At 48.3% G+C, this 25912-nt stretch overlaps 1 protein-coding gene across 1 annotated transcript; it reads left to right on the top strand.

Moving 5' to 3' along the window:
• JAKMIP3 (Janus kinase and microtubule interacting protein 3) lies at positions 310–24710 on the top strand. Its single transcript, XM_021400533.1, has 21 exons — positions 310–490; positions 2991–3488; positions 9382–9597; positions 11210–11329; positions 11652–11798; positions 12520–12651; positions 13180–13215; positions 14494–14553; positions 14813–14941; positions 16424–16552; positions 17971–18054; positions 18623–18685; positions 18777–18875; positions 18964–19062; positions 19150–19209; positions 20526–20591; positions 21022–21090; positions 21179–21256; positions 23065–23268; positions 23596–23661; positions 24590–24710. Exons 1-21 carry the CDS (start codon positions 368–370, stop codon positions 24638–24640), a joined length of 2529 nt encoding a protein of 842 aa, XP_021256208.1. The 5' UTR covers positions 310–367; the 3' UTR covers positions 24641–24710.

Raw genomic sequence — 25912 nt, 5'->3', positions numbered from 1 at the left:
GGAGTGAATGGGTTTTGTGCCTTTGAAGCACCCCTCGGGCAGTATAGAGCAAGACGCTGACATGCAGCCCATCCTTTGATGTCGCGTGGCAGCAAGCCCGTTTTTGTCAGAAATGTTTATTGACCACAAACCACCTGTCTGATCAGAGGGCCGTCTCAGGGAGGTTGTGCGGTGCTGGCCGTGGGCACGCGTGTGAGCAGCCCAAGAGAGACCCCCCAGGTCCCACAGAGGATGCCAACGCCCGGCGGTGACGCCCAGCCCTGCCCTGGCCTGCCTTGCCCTCACTCGTGTGCTTCCCTCCCTGCAGGCGGGTGAGAAGATGTAGCGGCGCGAGGAGCAGCACCGCAGGGGGACGCGGGGCCGCACCATGTCGAGGAGGGGCAGCAGCCGCGCCAGGCCCGACGCCTTGGCCGCCCTGCAGGCCGCCAACGAGGAGCTGCGGGCCAAGCTCACCGACATCCAGATCGAGCTCCAGCAGGAGAAGAGTAAGGTGTGCGTCCTCCCCTGTCCCCGGCAGTTGAACTGGGGCAGCCTGCTCCTTCCCACCCCTCAGAGCCCTCTGCCCGACGCACAGCCAGCTGGTACGTGCCTTGGGAAATACATGGCTGCAGCGACGGGGACCAACTTGTTGTGTGAAGCGAGGTAACCCCTTCCATCGTGCTCTGGAATGGTTCCCCCCGTGTTGCAGCACAAGGTGCCCCGCGTCCAAACCCAGAGCTATGGCCCCAGGACAGTGATACGGCCCTGCAGAGCTGGGCCTGGTGAGCCAGGGGGAAAAACCCCATAGAGACACACGTTGTCCTGCACGCACAGGATTATGTTCCCCATTTCTCCATTAAACTGCATCATAATTCGACATTGTAGACTATGATTCTAATTTTTAAGGAAGTTTGCGAAGGCAACACGCACACATATGTTTTAATAGAACATCTACCAATAATTCTGCAGTGAAGCAGAATTTGCAGCTTTAAGACCAAGGACCCTACATTCCTCCCCGCTGTCTTCCCCAGTCCTTTTTAATACAAGGGTTCTCATCATAGCTTCTATTGAGTTCCCCCTACGGTTTTAAATTGAAATATCATTTGACCCTTCTGCGGTCAGGTACAATTGGTTATTTGCAATGCATAATTCATCACTGAAAAAGCATCTGATAAAATGCAGCTGTGTAGGGCTTCACAGCAGCTGCCACCAGGCTTTCTGTACCCCACACATGTGTGTGCAGACATCACTGTTCAGGTCTGTGCTCGGGCATCCCCAGGGGATGTGGCAGGAGGGCACCTGCAGGTACCCAGCTGGAAAGTAAAGTAAAGACTCAGGCTTCTCTGGAAGGTGCTGGCTAATTCTTAGATGTGTATTAAACATAATCCTGCTCATAGCTTGTATTGCAGACATGTTAGTCTACTTTCTGAGCATTCGCTTCGTGTAGTGTTTGGATATTAATGCTTAGTTCATTTGGGTTTTGTGCTTCTTGCAGAAATCTATTATACTTACATGTTAGCTAATGCTTCTGGGGCACTAAATCAGGCAAATTAAAGTCTCTGAGACTGCAAGGGATTATTAAAATATGCAGATATTAGCACTTAGGCTGACTTCTTGAGAAAGAAAAGTCTTTTCTACAGAGCTGTCAGGATTCTTTTTCCTCTATTCACAAATTACTTTCTCCCAGCTCTCTGTAATGTCACAGTTCTTCCTTTGCAGCTGCAGTGTTTGGTTCTATAGAGTGCTCTCATTTGGGAGACAGACCTAGGCATATTCTTAGCAAGGAAACCTTATTGTGTCATCATAGGAAGACAAATGCAGCTTCACTAAAAAGAATTCACCTGACCTTTTTTTCCCAGTAAGTAAGTAATCATGAATATTCACTTCTTAATCTTGGCATTTAAATATATGCACAGACTGATCTAATAAACAACTCAGGGCAGAAAAGACAGCAAATGGAAGTGCACTCCCTGCCCCTGAGCAAACCTGCTCAAAGGAAACGGTCACTTATGCAAACACCACAAATGCTACTGCAGATGCATGCTGGACATGCTCTACAGTGCAATGCCCACCACTGTGCTGCTCCCACTTCCACTGAGGCGGATATTTTCCCTTAGGACATGTGACACTGGTACCCCAGGATGCACTGGTGGCTGCTGCCAGCAACACTGACTCTCCTGGGGGTGCACATCCAAGCATAACCCCCCAGGTACACGGCTATATTCACAGCTACAATGGTCAGAATTAAAGAAAAGAATCTTTATCTTAGTGCCTTATTGAAGTGCAGTGGTTCATAGCCACACCACACAGAGGACCAGTTGTATTTGAAGGGTTTTTTTTACCCATCGCCACCGCCAGGTTTGGTTACGTGGAGCTACACCGGCTCTGTTAGCTACAAGGTGAACAGCTGTGAGAGGGGACGGATCTCATCAGGGCTGTGACAAAAGTGTTCCAGGTGTTTCTGGTGTGCTTGGAGCCACGCACAGCCCTGAGCCCCCAGCTGCGCTGCAGGGCAGCTGTGCTCCCAAGGGCCTCACAGAGCACCCAAGCCTAGAGTCCAGCAGCACCGTGTGGCATGAAGAGCCTTTCCCACAAGTTGTAAAGGCCTTTTCCCTGTAGCGCAGAGTTTTGTACTGTGCATTTTGTTCAAATGACATGCCTCAAGAGAGGAAATTTCTCTTTTTTAAGTGTACAGCACGAAGGCAGGGGGAGCGGTGAGGTCTGCTAAGGGATGGGTCTGATGCCAGAGCAGCCAAGGCAGAGCCTGCTGATCCCATTCACACCTGAAAGCTCTTCTGAAAAGGGTTCTTAAAGCACCTGAGATAAAGCACATTTGAACTTCTGTATCAGTAGCACCAACTCAGCAGGCTAGCCTTTACCTCCCAGGCATAGACATTCAACAGTAGTGTCTCATACAATAAAGTGATCCATCCCAGCCTTAGATTATCTCAATAATTTCTGGTAATCATATTGTTTGTAAAAATGCTGCTCTTTTTTGGTTGTCCATACAGGTCAGCAAGTTGGAGAGAGAGAAGAATCAGGAGGTGAAGCAAATCAAAGAGCACGAGCAGCACAAAAGTACAGTGGTGGTCACAGAGCTCAAAGTCAAACTTCACGAAGAGAAAATGAAGGAGCTCCAAGCTGTTCGGGAAGCACTTCTGAGACAGCATGAGGCCGAACTGCTTAGAGTAATAAAAATTAAAGATAACGAAATCCAGAGACTCCAGGCCCTGCTGACTGCTGTGCGCGACGGGGCTCCCGACAAGGTGAAAACCGTGCTGCTCACAGAGGCCAAGGAGGAGGCCAAGAGGGGCTTCGAGGTAGAGAAAATAAAAATGCAGCAGGAAATTTCGGAACTTAAGGGGGCTAAGAAACAAGTGGAAGAGGCTTTAACTATGGTCATCCAAGCTGACAAAATTAAAGCCGCGGAGATAAGGAGCGTGTATCACCTGCACCAAGAGGAAATCACCAGAATTAAGAGGGAGTGTGAGAGAGAAATTCGCAGGCTGGTATGTGTTGCTCTCTGTGTCTATGTTTTTACTAATGCTTCTATAACTGATAGCAATTAAATGAAAGTGCTGGACTGCGTTAAATGCATGAGGATGGGCAAACTCCAAACTTTTGGAGCTTACTCCAGATCAGTTTTCTGTTTGCTAACAGTGACGTCAAAATGGTTTTTTTTAAACCTGTTATAGGATGTTTTTGTATGGAGCTTCTTTTTACCTCTGTCAGTGCTTATAGGTATTGGTCTCATTTCAGAGGTGAGGAACAGGCCTTTGGTTGCCAGCTGTGCCAGGGGAATCCCACAGAATAGCCATGCCTTTGGCCCCCAGCAGCCTTTCCTCCCTTTCCCCTACTCTTTCCCCACCCTTTGTTCCTCACTGACCAACTTCCATCCCTCCCTTTCCCTGCCGTTGCTGGTTCCTGTGAACATTCCATAACGAGGTTTATGCAATTCCAAAATGCTGTTTTCTCTGCATCCTACAGTCCTGAGCCCTACAGCCTGGAGCTGGTGACCCCACTGCTCTGCAGGGAGTTCAGGAAGAGTTTTCCCCTCTGTGTCCCCTCTTGGTGTCTTTCCCCCAGGGCTGACAGTGGCAGTCCCATTTTGTGGCTCCATCTGAGCCTTGCTGCATCTGTGTGTTTCGATCACCTCCTCAAACCATTTGAGTCTCAGGCACGACAGTTTGGATCTCAAAGGCTACACACCATCAGCTTCAGAATATAAATCCAATGGACTCTGAAGCTAGTTGGGGATGTTAGAATGGATTGTGCCACTTGAAAAACAGGAGAGCTGCCCACAGGAGGGAAGTCTTTGCAAGCAAACCTGGCAGGCCACCACTTCCAGGAGTTTGGAGCAGTTCCTCCTCCCCTGGCAGCTGGCTGCTTGCCTTGCCATTCCCCCACAGCCTTCTGAGTGCGGCACAGCCCATCTGCAGGACTGTCTCTCTTAACTTTGCTACCATTCCCAGGAACACGGGAACAAACTTCACACCCATACTCCCATGATGTGTATTTTGGGTTTTGCTTCAGCATTTATTTGGTGCTACCATCTTTTTGGGTTTGCCATGTTTTTTAAGGTATACAGTGTCTCAGGACAAACCCATGAATGTCTCTTCTATCCCTTTCTCACTTGGCTATTATTAACGCTAAGAAAGCCAAATCAAAGCCAACTAAACAAGCTCCAGCAAAACAACAGCCCCACGTGAAGGCAAGGCAGCATGGCCTCGCTCCATTGAGCACCCTGCAGCGCTGCGCACCCTTTTCTCAGCCACCCGCGCCCTCAGACTTCACATTGCTTTTTCCCCTCATATATTATTTCCTTTTTAAGGAGAGGATATTAAAATAATTTATTACCAACTGGTCTGTCAGTGCTGTTCAAATATCCTGCAGTGTAAGTAATTCTTCTCTGAACATACACTGCTGGATGCATTGATTTAATACATCACAATGAAAGGATGGCTAATGTACATCCTAAATAAAGTTAAGGCATTACAATAAAATCCATGCTAATGGCCTCTAATGTAGAAGTTATAAAATAAATATTGTCTTAGTTATAAGGAATAGAGTGATTGAACATTATGTTTTCTAAATTGCCTTTGAAAATCAAACTTTTTTTATTCCTGCTTCAATGAATCAGATTATCTAACCGTACTAATTAAATTACGCCATGCCACCATTTTACCAGGCCCTAAGTGCTTCCTGAGTGACGTTGAGCACTCTCTGTTCCATTGACCTGGCCACAGCTGGTTTCAGTGGAGCTGCTGGCACCTCGCAGGGGAGGGCCGTGATGTTCCAAGCCAGTGTCGTGCTCCATGGAAAACTCTGTTCTCTGGGAAAGGGAAGCACTTCTCAAAACCTTCAAACGATTACTGAAAACCAGTCCATTTTTCCTCTTTTGGATGGAGGCCACCAATAAATGTTCTCCCTGCATCTCGTGGCCGCCCACAGCACGCAGGAACACGCAGGGCACTGTGGGCAGCTGTGTACTCCCATGGCGGCTGCAGCAGGCACCCGTTCTGCCTGTGGGTGCTTTCACATCGGGGCTTTAGAGGCTCCCTGACTCATGGAGGATGCTTTATTCAGTCAGTTTAACAAACAGGAGAAGTGACTTTCGAGCAAAGTGCTATTTATCTCCTTGGAAAATGCTGCTTTTTTATTTCTTCAGAATGGAGAAGAATACTTTATACTCATTCCCCTGTAGGTTTGCAGTGATATTAACCCGTCAGCTTATGATAATCTTCTGAAATTATTCGTGGCTGACAGGTACAGTTTTCCGTGCTCAAGTTTTTCATTTTCATATTTACTTCCAAAGCACATCTGACAGAGCAGGCTTAGCTGCAAAATGTGTCTGTGCATAGCCTGGGAAAGCTTGTTTGGAAAGGGAATTCTCATTGTTCCATTGCGCACAGAGAGGTGCAGCTAACCCAGCTGAGCTGCTCCCGGCTCAGATGCTTCCAAGGTGTTCATGTAAAAGACAAGAGTCATAGTGCAGATGGTAACAAGTCCCTATGGCACTGCTCTTTCTGAAGAATTTCTGGTTTTAGTAAACTTCTTTTCAAATTTTAATTTGTACATTTCAAAACAATTCAAAACAGCAGATGCATGAATTTAGATACATTCATATGGCCTTCACCTGATGCCACCCCACTTGGGAATGCAGGTGCTTTGCAGGGCTGGATCTGACCCAGCCTATCGCCATCCATGTGCAAGCGGGGCATTGCTGGGCATGCTGCATTCCCTGGGCACATCACAAACATTTGGTTTGGTGAGGTGTAGCTGGAGTTCAATCTGTCTGCAGATGGAGTCCTTCTCTGGCCAGTGCTGTGGCTGAGCCATGCTGCTGAATGAATTGGACTTTCCTAAAACTCCTTCTCATTGTGCACGCGTGGCAGTGATGTTACTGCTGCAAGAGGCAGAGGTGGGAACACTTTGCTGAAGTAAGGACATATTTCTATGGTCACAAAAACAGCAAAATCTCAGCCAGCTTGTGCACTGTGTGCGCTCTGTGCATGCTGCCTTTCCATCATCTGCAGTGACGGCACCCAGCACTGCTTCGTGCTGCAGCTGGTGGGCAGGAGCACGAGTGGGTTTAAGCACCTCCAGCCGCATTTGCTGGCTGCTCTGCAGTAGCATTCTGCAGGCATGCCTCTGCCATCCCCCGTCTATCCATGCAATGCAAAGCATTGTATTGCATTGTACAAAATCTTGTATAAATTTGCCATATCACAGCACTGCCTTTGGCCAAGGCTGATTGACTTGCTCATCAGCAACAGCCATCTCTACTGACATGTATCTCCAGGGCAATCAGGCTGCTGCACACGCTTCTGTGGGAGCTTGGGGAAAACCTTCAGGGAATGTGGAGCAGGGAGCAAACAGCCCTGCTCCATGGGGTGGCACCTGTCCCTGCAGCCACCCCGTCCCCTCGCATCTCCCAGCTGCTGGCTGTCCCCTCACATTCCCTAGGTGCCACCTGGGACACGGTGCTGGCAGGGAGGTTGTTGGGGAATGGTTCTGCTGCAAAGGGCTGCTCTCACTGACATCTCAGCTGCTGCCCACAGAGGGCTGCCCTTCTTAGACCACGTCTCTGCAGCATGCAGCCACACTCCCGCTGGTGTCTGCGGAATTTGCAAAGCCCCAAGAACATCACAAGTAGAAATTTACCAAGCAGGGAAACCTACACATGGATTTTAAAATCACTGTGGAAATCATACATTTTAAAAGAACCATAAGGCTTAACACCAGCTAAATGTGAAACTGTGCTAGGAACTGCACTGGAGAGAACAAGGAGAGGATAACACGTTGTACTATGCATGGGATCAGATTTGCATAACTGGTATCAGCTGTGCTCATGGCTGGCACTGCTGCCAGGGAGCTCTTCTTACCCTCCTCTTAATGTCTGTGATGTGAGGAAGAAATGTGCTGGGTAATACTGTCAGTGAAATGCTTCCTTCCTTTGGTACTGCTTCTATACCATTTCACTTTAATAGTGAGATGGCAGCATCAAATTGTTACACGTGTTTCTTGAATGTGAACTTCATCCTAAGAAAGGAAACATGGCCACTGATACTTCCTCAGCTGTTCTCCACATGTTCTTATAGTTTATTCTGGAAGATACACCGTGTTGCAAATCCTTTGCATTTTCTGCCATATCTTTATTCCTCTTAAGGTGTTGTTTGTGTAGCACCTGGACTTTGTTCTCACAAAAACAGAGATAACCACCAACATTCTGCCTATTTTAAGCAAATAATCATTTGATGGAGCCTTATCTTTTCCTTTATATGTCCATATCAATCTCTATAGATCCCTTTGCCCAGCAAGGCTGTGGATGCCCCCTCCGTGGAAGCACTCAAGGCCAGGCTGAATGGGGCTGTGAGCAACCTGGTCTGGAGGGAGGTGTCCCTGCCTAGAGCAGGGGGTTGGAACTACGTGATCTTAAATGTCCCTTCCAACCCAAACCATTCTATGATTCTACTTAGATATTTAGCAGAAGGACCTCTATAGACATCCCTGAGTCAAAGCTAGCAGATCATTGCCTTAATGGGAATTCCCGAGAGCACCCATACTAAAATGCACCTGAACAGCTCTGATTTGCACCATTTTTCAAAGAGAACCTGTACTGTGCTTGTTTCTGAGAGGTGGCTCCTGTGGGATTTAGGGACAGGATCCTTGGGGAGATCTGTCAATAAGTTGTGCCACTTCTTTCCAGGTTTTCGCATTGTTTTCCAGGTTACAGACAAAACCATCAAAAAGCGATGAAACTATCAAGTCCAGTCCTCACACGGCAAAATGTTCTTATTTGAGCAGGCCACATTTTAAAACTGTCCCTTTAAATCAAATGTGTAAATTTTCAGAACTGCTTACAACCGTATGCATCCAGGATGCACGTACTGTGTTTGGAAAAGCCAACAGATGCTTTAAGGGATGTGCTTTAATGATCTCTTGCTTCCCAGAACCTCCCCTGTAAGCACATGTGGCCGCCCAGAGGTGTGTATGTGTAATTAACACTTCACATATTATGTGTATGAACATAACGCAGCTGGGAAGAGCCTGAGGTCATGCTGCAGCATTGCACACAGCTGCAAGCAGACAAATGCTTCAGGAGGTGCCCAGCCACTCGTCCTTGGGCAAGCATGGCCCCGTCCCATCTGCACTGCCCAAAGGAGCCCAGGGCTGCCCCACTGCAAGGGAACGGCAGTGCCCAACATGGGACAGCGGCCAGAAGAACCCAGAGCTCTGTCCTCGACCACTGATGCTGCAGCAGCTGCATGCCCACGAGCCTCCCCAGCAGCAATGGGCTCAGCTCTGGGTGCAGCCACCTGCACAGGGGCAGAGGGAAGAGCAGCGCCCTGCAGAACGCTGTGCAGTCACCACTGGAGTGTTGAAGGTTGTGCATCGCGCTCATTGTGCTCACTGTGCAATGGAAACCGTTCACGGGAGGAGATAATTAAGAAAATCACTCACGTGGGCAGCTTTTGGAAAGAAAATGAAAAACATTTGGGCACTGAAAATGCTTAAGTTTTAACTTCATTTCTTTTAAAGTTAATTAAGAATCCGTTTTTTTTCCCCCTTTTACTTTTGTTGTCCATCGAAGTGAAGAGGGGTGTTCTGAAGTGCTATGGAGAATGCGGGTTGTCTCCTAGTCGCTGTAATGAAAAACTTCTGAAAAGCTGGGGTGGTCTCCAGGAGCGGTCAGCCACACGTGCACGCACAATGCTCATGAGTGACTGAAGCAATGCTGGGTTTGTTCATTGTCCATTATTCCTTGCTGCTGTATTTGCAAGAGGAGGGTTTGCTTCGTGCCGAGGGGTTGGCTCTGCGGAACGGTTCTGTGGCAGCGGTGGGGCTACGTACGGCCGAGCTGCTGCATGTGTGTGTGATTGTGTTCTGTTCTCCTTATAGATGGAGGAGATTAAGTTTAAAGACAGAGCAGTCTACGTGCTGGAAAGAGAGTTAGGGGTTCAAGCCGGGCATGCCCAGAGACTGCAGCTCCAAAAGGAGGCTTTAGATGAACAACTGTCCCAGATCAAAGAGTCTGACCGGCACCTGGGCAGCCCCAAGCGGGAACTTCCTTATGCAAGTGGTGCAGGAGACGCTTCAGATCATTCGGGAAGCCCCGTAAGCACTTTCACGTGGTTTCACCTAAACAAACGAGCAGAATGACCAAATGACACCCAATGACAGAATCTTGATGAGTGCACTGTGAGCAACAGCTTTCCCATAGTAACCCAGGGGAAACGGAGACGCGTTCATTTCTCGCTCTCCTTCATGATCTGAATGTTTAAGATTTAAAACCGGACCAAATTATGGGAGAGCTTTTGCTTTTTTGTCGTTTTGTTTTCTGGTTTCCTTTGTTTGTTTTTGATACCGGGGTGAAAATTTTCATCTCTTTCTTCTTTCCTTTCCTTACTGTACCATTCTTCTACCACCCGCCTTGATTTGACCGTTTGACACGATTCTTGCCAACAAATGATGCAAATGCTTTTCTAACCAAGTAATGTATGTGTGCTAGCTGTTGGAACTGCTGACAGTGTACTGTGCAAGCAGATGTGCAAGGCTGCTTTACGGAGGGAGGCGGGTGAAGGTGACCGGTGCACGAGCACTGGGAAGCCCCGCGCTGCCCCGGCTCCCTGCCCGCTCCATCCTCGTGCTGCTGTGTGCACTTGCTTGCAGTGGGCCAGAAAGTAAATTAGAAACCTGTTAAGCTCTTCTTTCCTATCTCTTTTCTACAACACAATATCCAAAACATTAAATTTTAGTCACCTTTTCACCATGTTTTTTTTTTAATCGTAACAATAGCACCTTTCTGCTTTTGCCTTAATTTGCTAATAGTAGAAAGCTTCAGTTAACTAACCTTGTATGTCTCACATATGCCAGTTTTCTTCATTGCTGATTCTCATCAAGATTTCTTTTGCAACAGCCTTAATTTTCTCAGTAGAAGTGTAAATACTCACACATGAGCGAAGCGATCTATTTTGTTCCTTATTCCAAGCCTCTCCTGCACCTGTTGAATGAGGAATCATAGACCTCCTGAAAGTGCCACCAGGACTGAGAACACTAATTTGCTTGTTTTGATTTGTGCTCAACTTCTGCCAAACGTCAGAATAAGTACTAGAGAAGGAAAAAATAGCACGTCACACTTGTAAATAGATGTAACTATTCTCTGATTCTGAACGAGAACGCCTACCTGTATTTCTCTTCTTTTATAATTTGATTTAAGCATTTTCGCTCAGATAAAGTGCTACCCCATTTGCTTTACGAGTGACCCTATAGAACCCAATAAGGGCCACAGCTTTATGGAAGAGAGCTTATGCAATGGTATAATTGCATGGATTTTCCCCATTCGTATGTCAGTACTTTTAATACCATCTTCTTATAACAAAGTCCTCGGAGTGGGTGACGTGTCTGAAACACTCAGTTCAACAGTGGCATACATTGGAAACATTGCCTCATTTTTTATATTTTCTTTTATATTTCCAAGTTTAGCATTTGTGACTTTGTATTTGCATATACATACTTCTGCATTTGCATACTTTGTTACATTTTCACACTTCCCTTTCCATCGGTCCCATCTTGCAGCTCTCGGTGGTCAGTTCCACTAAGGCGTAGCTTACACTCTTCCCTCCGATAGTTTTGAAATATTTGGATTCGGGATAAGAAAGGGCTTCGAAAAGCGCTGATATTCCCTGCGCACTTAGGAGCAGTTATTTGCAGTTGATCTTTGTTTTAGGAACAGCAGTTGGATGAAAAGGATGCCCGGCGCTTCCAACTGAAAATCGCCGAGCTGAGCGCCATCATCAGGAAGCTGGAGGACCGCAACGCGCTGCTGTCGGAGGAGAGGAACGAGCTGGTGAGCGGCAGGGCGGGCACGACGGTGGCACACCGCACTAATTGCACTGATTTTTGTTGAGAAAACAATGACTTTCTAAAGATGGAATTGGCAAGAATCATTGCAATTATTTTCAGTCGATACATTCCCCATGCGGTGTATTTGTTGCGCATCTCACGAGCAAGAAACGATCCACTTTCCTATGGGCTATGCCAAGAGTTTCCTGATATATTCTGCTATGTATTAGGAGAAAGTCCTGCTATTATGACAGCTAAAGAAAACCATTTATGTATTTGATAAAAAATAATTGTTCCTGAGGTTCAGTTCTCTCTACATTTTTCAGTTAAAACGTCTCAGAGAAGCTGAAAGCCAGTACAAGCCCATCCTGGACAAAAACAAGCGCCTCAGCAGGAAGAATGAGGAGCTGTCACACGCCTTACGTCGCATGGAAAACAAATTAAAATTTGTAACGCAGGAAAACATAGCAATGGTAAGTCTGGGAGCAAGCACCAGCCCAGGAGAACAGGCAACCCACGCTCACAGGGCAACACGCCAGCGGCACCGCAGCGTGCGAGGCCGTCGGGAGCCCCTTCTTTCCATCGTTTGCTGTGATGCTCTGAGTGGTTTGTGGCCTGAGCTTGTTTTGTTTTATCCAACATGCTTTATTTTTGCCCTAAAGAACAGTAGTTCAGAAGAAAATGGACTGTGTGAGCTTTGTGTGTGTTGATCGGACGGCTGCTTGGTCACAGAGCACTGTTACAACGCGAACACAAAGCAGCTCGCTTCAGCTTTGGCTTTTGTACCAGGGTCACCCCATCGCCCCCAGGGAGCCCATACCTGCAGTGCTCTGCTTTCCCCTCCAGTGTTACCTCCAGCCCTGCTGGCAGCCGTCAGCAGCAGCTGTTGCTGGTGACACTCACAGACGTCAGCACCACGGGGCCAACCTCAGCCCGTCACCATCCCAGAGCGCAGCAACCCGGGCTGCTGGGGGTGGACACGAGTGCACAATGCAGCAGGCAGCACTGGTGGCCCCAGCCCCCTGAGTGCTTCTCCAGCAGGAGAACACCCCGGGATGTGGGCAGAAGCGAGGGGCAGCTGCGAGCACAGCCGCTAGATGCATGCATTAGTAGCTGGGAACGGGAAAGGCTGGATGCGGCTCTTTGGCAGAGCCACTGGATCGTTTCCTCTTTTGCCATATGGGTTTCTTTCAGAGGCAAAGAGCAGGAGCAATACGGAGACCGAGCTCCTTAAATGACCTCGACCACAGCCAGGAAGAAAGAGAAGTGGATCTCCTGAGACTACAAATCATCGAACAGCAGAATATCATTGATGAGCTCTCCAAGGTAAGGCGGAACGGTGCCACACTGACACGAGGCCAACTAAGGGCACATACAAAGGAAGGGAGGCCAAGGAAGGGCACATCTGGGGTGCTGTGCTCGAGCGGGCACAGCAGCAGAGGAACCACGGCTGCTGTCTGTGTGATCAGTACCCACTGACCTGAATCTAAGTTATCTGTGGTACGGCGTCTGGGCAGAATCCTTCCATCCCACGTAGTGCTTGCACAGCACAACCACTGCACGACTCCCAGCAGGCACACCAGTGGCCGGATCCTGCACCAGCAAAGCCCAAGCTCCTTCAGCCAGAGCAGCACCAGGCCTGAGGAAGCTGCTGCATAAACAGGGGATGTTCAGCAGCATTGTGCTTCGGTTTTTTCTTCTTTGTTAACTTGTGCTCAGTCTTTGAAAAGAGCAGATGAAAGCGCTTCACATACCGTGATCAGAACACTCCTCAAGAAAAATGTGTTTGTTTTATTTGTGGGTTGTTCTTTTTATACACTCTTACTGAAGTTATTTCATTCTTTTTTTGGTTAGACCCTGGAAACTGCTGGCTACGTGAAGAGTGTGATGGTACGTGTGACGCTAACTTTACCCTCATCTTTTTGCGTCCTTTAAATTGCATCTCATGAAAAGCACACAAGGGACAACATTTATTGCCACTTTCCTCCCTCTTTGGACAGCAAAGCAGCTCAGTGTCTGTCCCAGTGCCGTTGCCACTGAAGGCCCTATCAGCAGTTGTTGTTCTCTGGACAGCAATGCAGTGTCAGTGTGCAGCAGGGCTCTGCTGGGAGAGGAAAGCTTTCCCCTGTCTGGAGGACACCACAAATGGTGGCAGGGCCAGCTCGTCCCGGTGGCACAGCACGTGGTGCCCATCTCCGGAACAGCTCCGCCACACTGCAGTGCTGTTTTCCAGCCTTGCCTCACCATACCCACAGCACCACCCCTGGCAGGGCCCTGCACAGCTCATCCCTTTGCTGCTGGTGGTGAAGATTTCATTAAGTTTAGCCACCAGTATGTACCAAAAAAGTTGTACTGTTTTGCTTTCCATTGCTATATGCACAACGAAGCTTATGCTGCCAAGCAAAAAGCAAGCGTTTGATTTTCTCTGTCACTGTGGATAACGCAGGAGGGGCACACTGTTGGTATGCCAGCAGCAGCACACCCTGCAGCAAAGGGCTGAGGTGGGGCGGTGGGGGAGCGTCCTTGTGGAAATTCACTGGCTCTTCAGCTCCAGAGTTTGCCTGGATGTGCCATCCAGAATAATAATAATAAAATAATCAGCACAATAAAAAATTAATAGCACTCTATGAAGAGAGTCATAATTACCAGCAAAGAGAAAAATTGGCTGGCAGCAGTACAGGCTCAACCCCTTCATCAGAGTCACTGAGAGCTGCAGATCCTTGGGGAACGAGGGCGGGTTTGGCTTGGGCTTGTTGTTAATGTTGTTGGCTTTTGGACGTGCTCATTGCAAACAGCCTCAGAATTCTGTGCGGTTTGGGCAATGACTTGCATGCATGGCACAGGGCAGTCGCAGGGCTGGGCAGTGTTTTTGTCCCAGGGCAGAGCGGAGCTGCACAGAGCTGCAGCACGGAGCTGGGCGCAGAGCGGTGCCTGTGCTGCCCACACGCTGTGCTGGTGGCAGTCGGTTTTCTTTTGCTATTTGGATTTTCATGACTATGAAAAGCATTTGAGAATTGTTTACCGCAAACTCAGAAGATGCTGGACAGAGTTAAAACCCATCCAGCACTGCCATTGCTGCTCTTTGGTTGCCTCGTGACTATGAACACTGCTGTGGACTCAAACAACAGCTCTCTGAAAGCAGCTCACTTGTGTATCTGGCTCTTGCAGGAACGTGATAAGCTGTTAAGGTATAGGAAGCAAAGGAAAAAAATGACAAGAATTCCTAAGGTAAAAGAAAAAAACAAAGAAACATCGGTTTGTGATGGGCATAGTGGGCACAATGGCTGCGAGGGTGGGGGGAGGAGTGGGATCTGGACACAGGGCCCCATTGCAAGCTGGGGCAGGGCTGGGGGTGGTGTCCCCCAGGGTGTGCGCACACAAACCCTGCGAGCTGCAGGGTACGGAGAGGTTCCTGTATCCCTGCCCAGGCCCAGCTGCTGAGCACGGGGCACGGTGCAGGGGCACACTGACACCTCTCTCTGGCCAGAAGCCGGTGGTGGAGACGTTTTTCGGCTACGACGAAGAAGCCTCTTTGGAGTCCGATGGTTCCTCTATCTCATATCAAACGGATCGGACGGACCAGACCCCATGCACCCCTGATGATGACCTGGAAGAGGTATTCACAGAGCTGTGCAGCAACATCTGGGCAGCGTGTTTTGGGCACTGAACCCCGCTGTTACCGTGCAATGGAACTCCTGGTCTGTTCCTTTCTGGTCAGCTCTGACCATTAAATTACAGACTGGTGCTGATGTCCCACTGGGCATGATGGTTAATGTTTCTGGGTCTTGGATTTTTGGTAACTTCACTGCTTTTAGCCAAACTGGAAATACTATAATCCTAAGAGCACTGGATCTAGAGTGGGTCTGTAGAGGAGAGGTCCCATAAGCCCGAGGAGCTGGGTGCCCCAAGGAAGGCCTGTGCCCACAGAGATTCCTGCACACAGCCTGCATGCCAGTTCTCCTCTGTCATCCGGAGCTCGGCACGAGTGCAGCTGTGAGCAGTGGTGCCTGTGCTGTGCTGGGGTTCCACAGCCAGCGCAGCGCTGTGCTCCCTGCCATGCTCTGGAGATGTGTCTTTTCTGGGGCTCCTAGCGTGTGTAATGAAGGGAAGGGATTGTTTCCAGCACTGCGCACTGCTTCCCTACAAATGCACTCCCCAGTGCATGGCAGCTCTGACTGCTGCCCCTCAGCTTAACGAGAGCCTTGTAACAAACCCAACTTCCTAACGGTGACAGCAGCCATTGCAGGCTACGATAGCTGCAGTTTCTCATCTGTCACTTTGTCTGTTTCATGGGTTGCAATTAGATCTGTTGGTTATGAAAGGGAACCTAAACAATTCATATTTCTATCCTCAAAGATACACGAGTGGTTACCAGGTGCGTGCTGCACTGCAGGAGGCTGGATCTATTTTTCGGAGCCTATTTATTTTTCACTCTTCTATTGACATTTTCAGATAGCTCTGAGTTTCTGCATGCACCCACAGTGTCGTTTCATCTCATGCTGAGTGAAATATTGCGGTCAGCCTGACATGGAAGCGCGCAGTGCTGGGTGTTGTGAGGAGGGGAGGGAAGATGAAAGGTGCTCTTCCTGTTGCTGTTGCCATTTCTACAATTGTTATCTCCAGATTCATGTCTTAATAATCGAGTGAGATGTCAGGTGTGGGTTATTCTCCAGACTGGAAACCTATAGTCGTGCAAGAGAGCTGTGGTTTCACCTTTAAATGTGGTGGCTTTGCCTGGTAAAGTAATAAAGGATCATTCAGTCGTGGGTGTGTGAATCAGGCGGAAGTTTTTATCTTCTCAGAGTGGGGGAAATTCTCTCTATTTCTTTGATATAATTACAAATTTTATTCTATTAAGGTGCATGCAAGAGGTGCTTATGGACAGAAGAGAACCAGTGTGAGAGCACACGAACGGGGCTCTAATACTGCACTTCCCAAACCACTTTCTAATAGTAGCAACCAAAGCACTTTTAGAGAAAGCAATTATCCACTCATCTCTTTTTTTTTTTTTTTTTTTTTTTTTTTACTTTTTAACTCTTGTTGCAGATTAAAACAATAAGCACCTGGCACAAATCAGGTTTGTTTTTAACAATTTCAGGGCATGGCCAAAGAAGAGACAGAACTGCGGTTCCGGCAGCTGACGATGGAGTACCAGGCTCTGCAGCGCGCATACGCCCTATTGCAGGAACAGGTCGGAGGAACATTGGATGCAGAGCGAGAAGTTAAGGTCTAAATGGCTTATATTACATGCACTAAAGGGCTGTTGTGGTGTGCACCGTGCTCGTTGTACCTCTTCACACCTCAGGGTGTCAGCTGCCCTCCGGCACCTGGCTGGGCTGCGGGAGTGGGGGTCCCAGCTCCAGGCACACAGTGGGGGGTCCCATGGGGGGGCCTCATCCCCATCTCTATCCCCATCCCCTTCCCATCCCCTCCATCCCCTCCCTCCTGCCCAGCCTGCTGGGGCCCACACTGCTCACTGAGTGGACCGCAGTGAAAGCACACTGCTGTTTTCACTTCAGATCAGATTAAGAGAAATTCAGCCAGATTTTTTATGGGAAATCCTTAAAATTCAGCTCTCTTTCCATAAAAATCCAGTATGGTTGACCTTAAATGCATAATGCCTGTTACTCAGTTCCTCTGGATTCCATCAAATTATGTGATTCTTCATAACATGATTTAAAGGATTATAACCCCAAAATTCATGTTCTTAGTGAGGTTTCCAAGTGCCCTGTGCAGCTCTGCCTGCCCGCCTGGCTCACATGGCCACGTGGCTTCACCGCCTCGAGTGGCATTTGTTCATCGGGTGTAAGACATCCTGGTCATGAGGAATCTGCTCTGTGCTACGAGGACATCCTGTGTCACGTAGCTGCTGGGGTGCAGAGTGCAAGGGGGAACACAGCCAGCAAGGAACAAGCTCTGCTTTGAGCTGACAATCTGAAGCCTAAGAGAACCATGCAGGCAAAGCAAACAAAGAAAGGATCATTTTCATTTGTAAATGGCAGGATAGAGCACAGATATATGGTTTGAGAAAGGAAAACGTTCTGTACAAGTAGCATTTGATGAATAAAACAGCTAATGACAGCTACCTGTACTCTGCAGCAAACATGTAGGGAAGTTCTGGCTACTTAAGGAGGAAGCTACAAGCATGGGTGAAAATTACACAGCGTGCAGTAAGAGCAAAAGGAAGGGCACAGGGAGCAGCGCACGTTGTCAGTGCGGCATTGCTCACGCAGTGTGCACCCCGCTGCGTCCCACATCGCTCCTTGCACTTGTTTTCACGTTGACATGAACCCACGCGTTACCCTGCTGTTGTCACACACCTGGTTCTGGAGCCAGGAGGGCTGCCAGCTGCACCCTGCCGTGCTCTGCTGCAAGAAGTCATCCATCGTTCACCATTCCAGCACCTCCCCACTGGGATGTTGTTCATCTTCAACTTGTTGTGCCATCTTGTAGGCTTCTTTCTACAATGAATGGCCAACGCTGCATGCGTAGCTGCAAATTTACTCTGCTGTAGAACTTTTAAAAAGATTTGTTAAAAGTATTTGATGTTTTAAGCGTTTTCTGTACCTGTGTGAGCTTTCGGCTTGTAGAGAAAGTTTTGTTTACTTATTTATTTCCGTGTGGTTTTTCCCTCCTCTCCTACAGACACGTGAGCAGCTCCAAGCAGAGATACACCGATCCCAGGCTCAGATAGAGGACCTGGAAAAGGCCCTGGCAGAGCAGGGCCAGGTAATGACCCCGGTCCCTCCCCCCCAGTCCCAGGGGCAGCTGCAGCATGGGGCGGGCAGGGGGAGCACGAGGGAATGATGGCCATTCTCCAACAAAATGTTCAGTTTGTGTGTGTTACAGCAAGCTTTCATTGCCAGCTTTCCTTGTAGCTCCGTAAGAGTTTGCTTTGCTGAAGGGGGGATAAGATGGGAAAGCTGTCAGAGGTGAGGACAGGAGGGAGTGCCCAGTGCAGGCTGCTGGCTGTACTCCCCAAGCCCACACACCTGTGACTTGCATCCAGCGTGGGCAAAATCTTACAGGAACTGGACAGCTGGACATGGCCCTTTGAAGGCACACATTTTTTAATCTGAAAGAGTTCTTTTTAGTCATTAGAGTTTTTAAATTCCATTTGTGCACTACAGACTTCATTAGACAAGACTGAAAAGTTGCTCAGTTGTATCACTGGCAATAACAGAGTTGCAGTTTCCTATGCAGCATCATTCTTCTCTGTATGCGTGATTTAATGAACTGGGTGCTGCTGTGTTTGTGCCAGTTTTCACCCATGCTATCAACCATGTGTGTTTCCCAGGACATGAAGTGGATTGAGGAGAAGCAAGCACTGTACAGAAGGAATCAAGAACTTGTGGAAAAGGTGCCCAGCGCCTCTCCTGGTATTACTCAAATAACATCTGTTGCTTAGGGAATGCAGAAATGGGTATAACGCATATTGCTTTCTTATACAGATAAAACAAATGGAAGCAGAGGAGGCTCGCCTGAAGCACGACGTGCAGGATGTCAAAGACCAGAACGAGCTCCTGGAGTTCAGGATCCTGGAGCTGGAGGTGAGCTCGTGCCACGGCTGCTAGAGGCAATCCCGTTGCATGTAACAATAACAACCGTGCAATAATCAGACAATCGCTGTTCTTCCAGGAGAGAGAAAGAAGATCGCCTGCTATCAACTTCCACCACGTTCCCTTCACGGAGGGGAAAAGCCCTCTCCAGGTTTACTGCGAGGCAGAAGGTGTCACAGTAAGGGATCCTCGCCTCTGGTTCTCCTTTCTCTAAATCAAAACTGACACTGTTCTGACTCCTGGTTTTCCATTCCTCTCTTGTTAGGACATAGTAGTGGCAGAGCTGATGAAAAAATTGGACATTTTAGGGGATAACGCCGTAAGTGTATGTTCCTTTAATATATTGTGCATGCTTTGGTACGCATTGTCCTTACCTTTACTGTAGCAAAGCTGCTTGGGTTGCGATGGCCAAAGCTGCCTGCAGTGCGAGCACTGGGCTAGATGCTGTGCGTTCCCCGGCTTGTCAAGGTGTTCGTTGGCTGCCTTCTTTCAAGTGCCACGCAGGATCTCAGTTCCACAATATTGCTTTTAAATTGCCAAGGAATGACTTTGAAAACACTTTGAAACTTTGGCTTTCGTGCTTCTTTTTCTCCTCACCACTGCTCACACATGGTTTGTTCTCCGCATTTGCTTTACATTTCCATTTTAACAGCTGTGTGTTTTAGTTTTGTCTAATACCAAAAGCGTTTCAGTGTAAGCAGGATATTACACAACAAGTTACAGCAGCGGTAGGAGAAGCAGCAGCAAACAGTAAGAAACTTGAAAGCGTTTCTCCTTTATCAAGTTGAAGTGATTATGTGCACAGACATCTTACATACACCCACACACGTGTGTGTAGCAGTGTCCTTGTGCCTGGGGCACGTGGCAGTGCCTCTGCTCGGAGCACTCAGGCCGGCACCTCTCTCTGCCCCACTCAGACCCACACCCTGTGCCCCTCCACACAGCCCTGAAGCCAGGAGTTAGCGGAGGAATCAGAAGATATTGAAGTAATTAGCAATATTTACTGCTGCTGCAATTAGTGATGCTTGTATTGGCAGAAGCATGAAATATCCTAAAATCTTTGGGATGTGAGGAATAAAGACATGCACATAAACCCAAGCACCAGTGAGCGAGGCTGACCCTGGGAAAGGCAGAAAGACAACCCCCGTGCATCTGTTAGTGCATGCAGGACTGGAAGCAGTGATGGCAGGTTAGTGCCGTGACCAGGGCTCCTCCTCCCAGCCCTGCTGAGCAGCAGTGCACTGTTCCAGCCTTGTGCCAGCAATCACACCTGTTGTGCATGCATGGAAAGGCTGAGGACGTAGGACAGCATCTCTTCTAACAGCACGTCCCGCGAAGCTTGGTTTTGAGCGGTGCAGCTGCGTTTATTCCCTGTTGGACAAAAACGAGATCCGGTGTCTGCATCTTTTTTCTTAATGCCAGAGTTTCAGAAGAACTAACCACCTGTATGACCACCGGTCAGCGTTCGTAGTTACAGCTATTGCTACAGCAATATTGTGTTGCAATACTATTTTTATTTGCCTTAGTTTATTGTTGCTTGAATGTATTTAATTCCGTATTTATCTCATGCAGCAGTGGCCCAGGGGTGGGTTACTAGCCAGGCGCCAGGACTTGTTGTAATTCTGCTCTGGTCTTGTGCAGAACCTGACCAATGAGGAGCAAGTCGTTGTCATACAAGCGAGGACGGTTCTCACGCTGGCTGAAAAGGTAATGGCTGCGGAGCCCCTGGTGAGCCCCAGCACCCAGAACAGCTGCTGGAGGCACTGGGGATGAATCAGAGGGTTTTCACCGAGGCCATGATTCCCTGTGGGGCACTACACCTGCACGGCTTCTTGTCAGAATAAAGAGAAAATTCCAAGCCACGTGCAGAAACTATTTATTTTAAGAAGTTACTTAATTAGGGAAATGATGGAGGGCAAACGGTAAACTCTGAACTAACGCTTTTTTCCGTCATCAGTTCTTACAAAAGTGAAGGTGTCATAGTAGGCTCCATCCTCCCCCTTCCCCTTAGTGGAGCTAACTGCGTGTCTGCAGGGCGCAGGCGCACCCTGAAGCAAGGGCTGACCGCTGCCTGAGGCCGCGTGCCTCAGCCCCAGCCTCCGCCCTGCATCACCCGCTGCTCTCTTTGTGTGCACAGTGGCTCCAGCAGATTGAGGTGACCGAGTCCGCGCTGCAGCAGAAGATGCTGGATCTGGAGAATGAAAAGGTATGGGAACGGGGTGGTGGAACTGTGAGAAGGGGGGGAAAGGAACAAAAGGAACGCACAGCACTGACCGCACCTCCCTGCGTGCCAGGAGCAGTTCAGCAAGCAGAAGGGCTACCTGGATGAGGAGCTGGACTTCAGGAAGCAGTCCTTGGACCAGGCAAACAAGGTGAGGACCGCGCCGTGCCAGCGGGATCCGTTTCCCCCCTGTAATGTGCGTGGTGTGCTGTCTCCAGGAAAGCTCTCTGCTCCTGCCAGTGCTGCTCATGAGTGACCCAAGGACTGCATGGGAGGAATGCTAAGCAAATCCTCTGCACCTTGATCTCCTAATGAGCTCCTTATGGATGGTGGTCCTTGGGTTTGCATGGTCCCTGCAGGATTAGGATCTACATGTAAAGTTATTAAACACAAATTTAAATTTAGCCGAGGTTGTAGGTAATGACAGTGCTTTTCCTTCTAAAACAGAGATTTTAGCATAGACTTTTTCTTAGATCTTAGATTATGGTCTCTGCTACCAAAATACCTGGAGATGTTATGTGATTCTGCACGCTTGAAATGAAACTGCACACTAACTGATCCTCTGCCATTTCAACCACCTCCTCAGCCCTCAGCCATTCTGCTTCCTCCAGTTAAAGTACATAGATAGTCATTGAAGACATAAATGCATACATTGACTTACAAATCTAGCCTATTCTTTTGGATTCCTTTAAATCTTGAGGACGGTTATGCTTCCTGAGAAGCAATGGGTTTTTATGCCTCTTTTTCGGAAACCCATTATCTACTCAGATGTCAAACCACTTGGGAGAGATTTCAGTACACTTTCTGGTCCTGTGTGGATGATTTAAGCCTGGTTTGGCAAAATGCTCAGCTTGGTCCTTATCTGCCACTCAAGCAGAAGGAAGAAGCATAATGAAGCGTGTCTTTGTCCATGTAGAACTGGCTGAGGATTATCTGCACTTCCCCATACTCTCAGGCAGTGCAGTGGCTTTCTTAATGCGCACAAATGCAGCCAGAAAGCTTTGTTCTTCCCTGAAATTCCAATGGTAACATCCATTTTGATTTGTGTAACTTGTCTCACTTCCATGTTCCCTTTGTGCTCCCCAAGATGAGCTGCCGCTAATCTCCCCCGCAGCCACAGCCAAGCCGATTACCAGCCGGAACCGCCACGCTTTTTGCACAGTTTTCACTCCTTTGATTGCTGCTGAGGATTTTGTTCCAAGAAACGCTTTGTCACACAGAGTACAACTGCCCCAAAGACAGTGAATTTCCCAGTTCTTTCCATTTTCTTTACAACTCAATAGAATCAGAGAGGTATAATGGTGTGTAAGCAAGGTGTGGGGCCCAAAGGTGCAACGTGTTCCCAGCAGCGGGGTTTTGTTAGGGCAGTTATGGTCAGCCAGCTTGCTGGGGTTATTGCTACAAGTGGAAGGAGAACCTTCTTGTATGTCCCAGCACGACCATCCCTGCAGAGACACAGCAACTACTGCTGGTCTCACCCATGTCTGCAGCTCTGATGTGTAATTCTTTGTTATTCTTGTAAATACCAGTGTTACTCTGTCCTGACTCTGCTAAGTCATAATAAGAAAACAGCAACAGCCACCTCAGATAGAGTAAATTGCTGGTTTTGAATTCAGCTGAATTATCACAGCAGACATCTCTGGCATTTTCAAACGGCCCAGAGGTTCCAACCACACTATTTTGTCTGTTCCCTCTCTCTGCACGGCTGTCTGCCAACTCCAGGGAAGCAGGAGCTGACACCCGTACCTTGAGGTGGCACGCTGAGGGACCAGGGCCCTCCCAGCAGCCACACTGCTCACTGCCCTGTGACTGAGCTCTGTGCTGCCCTGTGCGGGGCTTAGCACACCGCCCTCCACCCTCCCCTTGTCTTACAGGGGAAGGATGATCAGTTCCCCACAAAACCCTCCACTGACCCGTGACCAGGTTGAGCTGACAGCCATATATATTATTTTTGATTAGCAAATTCTGGAATTAGAAGCCATGCTCTATGATGCCCTGCAGCAAGAAGCTGGAGCCAAAATTTCCGAACTTCTTTCAGAAGAGGAGAAAGAGAAACTGAAGAGCGCGGTAGAGCAGTGGAAGCGCCAGGTGATGAGCGAGCTGCGGGAGAGGGATGCCCAAATCCTGCGCGAGCGCATGGAGCTCGTCCAACACGCCCAGCAGGTACGTGCCTGCAGCGGGCAGGAGGCACTCGGTGCAGGGGCACAGTGAGCTCCACACTGCTTCTGCAGGGCTGAACCGGGGGTCTCTGGTGTTGGGGCTGGGTTTGGTTTGCCTCGGAGCCTCCCTTGAAATGGCATTTTGGCTTTTGTGGGTTTGTCACGAGTGGTGTGTGACGCTGCTCTAATAGAGGACTCGTCTACAGCTTAAAACACACATTTGTTTTTTAGAAGAGGTATACAGAAGTCATATCCCTGAAAATAATACATCTTCTGCCTACATTTGTGTTTGGTTGGTTAATATATTTTTCTTAAATTTTAAATTGAACAGAGAATTAAAGAGCTAGAAGAAAGAATTGAAGGCCAAAAAAGACAAATAAAAGAGTTAGAGGAAAAGGTAAGGGCGTGCAGATGAAGCAGATGTTATACAATGTGTGTATGTCCATATCTTCATTCCACCTTTGCCAAGAAAATAATCTTACAAGAACTGATGTTGTGAATAAATTACCTTCTCGCAGTTCTCTCCCTGTGCATTCGGCCACACCGCTGCGGTGCCCAAAGCTCCCACACGAACCTTGCACAGAGGCAGCTCCCGCATGCCCAGCACCACTCCTCCTCCCACAGCTTCAGTTCCAGCCAAGCCGTAACCTGAATTCTGCCCTAACATGGCCCTCATGTGAAACCATCTATTCCTAGAGCAATAGACAAGAGGGAACTTGCTCAAGTAAAATCATAGAATTATAGAGTCATAGAATTTTAGAATCGTTTGAGTTGGAGAGGACCTCTACAGACCATCTGGTCCGACCCCCTGCAACAAACAGGGACACCCACAGCTCCACCAGGTGCTCAGAGCCCGGCCCCCGACCTGGGCTGTCTGCAGGAATGGGGCACCCCCACCTCTCTGGGCAGCCTGAGCAGAGCCTCACCGCCCTCAGCGTAAAGAACTTTTTTCCTTATATGCAGTCTGAATCTCCCGTTACCACAGGCACAATAGTTGTTGAGCTGAACTCTTGCCCAAAATCAAGCTCCAACCTTAGCAGTGCATACTTTTGAAGTATCAGAAGACCTCAGCTGCTGTTCTCCCTGCCCGCCTGCCCCAGGCTGCAGCTGGGCCGTAGTTCTCCATGCCCCAAGGGATGCAGGTAACCACCTGAGCTGAGCACAGACGCCAGCTCTCGGGGTCACCCCGCAGCCGGTATTGCTTCCCAACACAAAGATTTGTTGCACTCTGTCTGTAACCATGGCTTATTCTCAGCTAAACACACTGTAAAATCTTACTCTCTTTCTTCTCTTCCATTTTTTCCTCTTTTCCCTCCCCTTTTCAGTTTTTATTTTTGTTTTTATTTTTCTCTCTAGCTTTCATTCTTTGGTCATAGCCCTTCAGGCCAAATGCAGAAGGTAAGCGCTCGGGTTGCACTGGGGTCCGCTCCTCTTCCCACGTGGCACAGAGCCCGCCCGGTGCTGTGCAGGCTGCCTTGGCTGCGTCCGTGCGCTCTCCTGGGCTCCCCACATCTCCCCAGAATGGAAATCCCTAAAGCCTTGAAATAATGTGTGCCCGATGTCTTGCCGGGATTACCCTTTATCTCATGTGAATAGGAGAAAAAAGGCCAACCTGTTTGTGCCTGGAGAGGTGGCAGAGATCCCCACGTTGGCCATGGGTGGCACTGGAAGGAACGGTCCCTGTTACTCATGGAAGCCGATGGGATACAACACAAATTCTTTTTTATTTGTTGTATAATTCAAACAGATATATACAAATACAAACCTTACAGAATTTTTGTGCATGTTATTTTTGAATGGATTTACTTCTCTTTGATCCATGTTTTAATATATTTTTCTTGTTTCAGCCTACTGATGAAGCTAGAATTGCTTCTACTGTTGCTAACAGGAAGACAGCATTGGTTGCCAAGACTGAAAAAGAGACATTGCAATTTCAAGAAACCCAAATATATCTTGTATTTTGCTGCTGGAGATGGAGGAGCGCACCTTTAAGACCCTTTCAGACTGAAGATGAACCAGGCTGTGTGGGAATTTCTGCACAGGTGGGGTCTGCACCGCCAAAACCTCTGAACGTGCATTTTCAAAAGCTGGAACTAAGCTGACAAAGAAGAAAGCCAAAAACCCCCTCCCTCTATTAAGAGTTATGGGCTTCTTCCAAGGAGTCCTGCTGCTTGGAATGACTTTCAGTGGAAGTCCTCACTCTGCTGCTTGAAATAACCCAGCTTTACCTAAGGAGCAGTATACTAATTCAGATAAACTGAATATATTTTAGTTCCCTGCTAAGCAGGTAGAGAATTGCTTCTCTGTGGAAGTGACTATGTCCTGTTTTATATGTCAGTCATTTATATTTGTGATTCATAGTTATTTAAAAATCTGTCTTGAAAGAAATTTATAGAGAAAGTTCCAGAGGAATAAATCCTGAAAAGATAAATGTAAACTACAGGAGTGCATTTTGTTCCGAGGCATTTCATCATGGCACAGGGTCTGTCCAGTGAGTATCCCACAAGCCCAGTATTATTGGAAAAACACGAAGCCCTGTTTGAACCCTTCAGGAAATGAAATTGTACTTGGCTTTGAGTTTTCAGTAGACTGTGCCGCAAAGCACGATGACAAAAGTGGCACACTGATTTAGAGTCTGCTATTCCTGA

The sequence above is a fragment of the Numida meleagris genome, chromosome 5, assembly GCF_002078875.1.
Source record: "Numida meleagris isolate 19003 breed g44 Domestic line chromosome 5, NumMel1.0, whole genome shotgun sequence".
In the NCBI taxonomy this organism is placed as follows: Eukaryota; Metazoa; Chordata; class Aves; order Galliformes; family Numididae; genus Numida; species Numida meleagris.
This window is presented reverse-complemented; position numbering and strand designations above follow the sequence as displayed.

Coding starts and splice junctions, on each gene's coding strand:
- JAKMIP3 (XM_021400533.1), top strand. CDS start 368: ATGTCGAGGAGGGGCAGCAGCCGCGCCAGGCCCGACGCCTTGGCCGCC. Junction 11,330..11,651: donor CGGAGGAGAGGAACGAGCTG/GTGAGCGGCAGG, acceptor TACATTTTTCAG/TTAAAACGTCTCAGAGAAGC. Junction 19,210..20,525: donor TAGGGGATAACGCCGTAAGT/GTATGTTCCTTT, acceptor GGTCTTGTGCAG/AACCTGACCAATGAGGAGCA.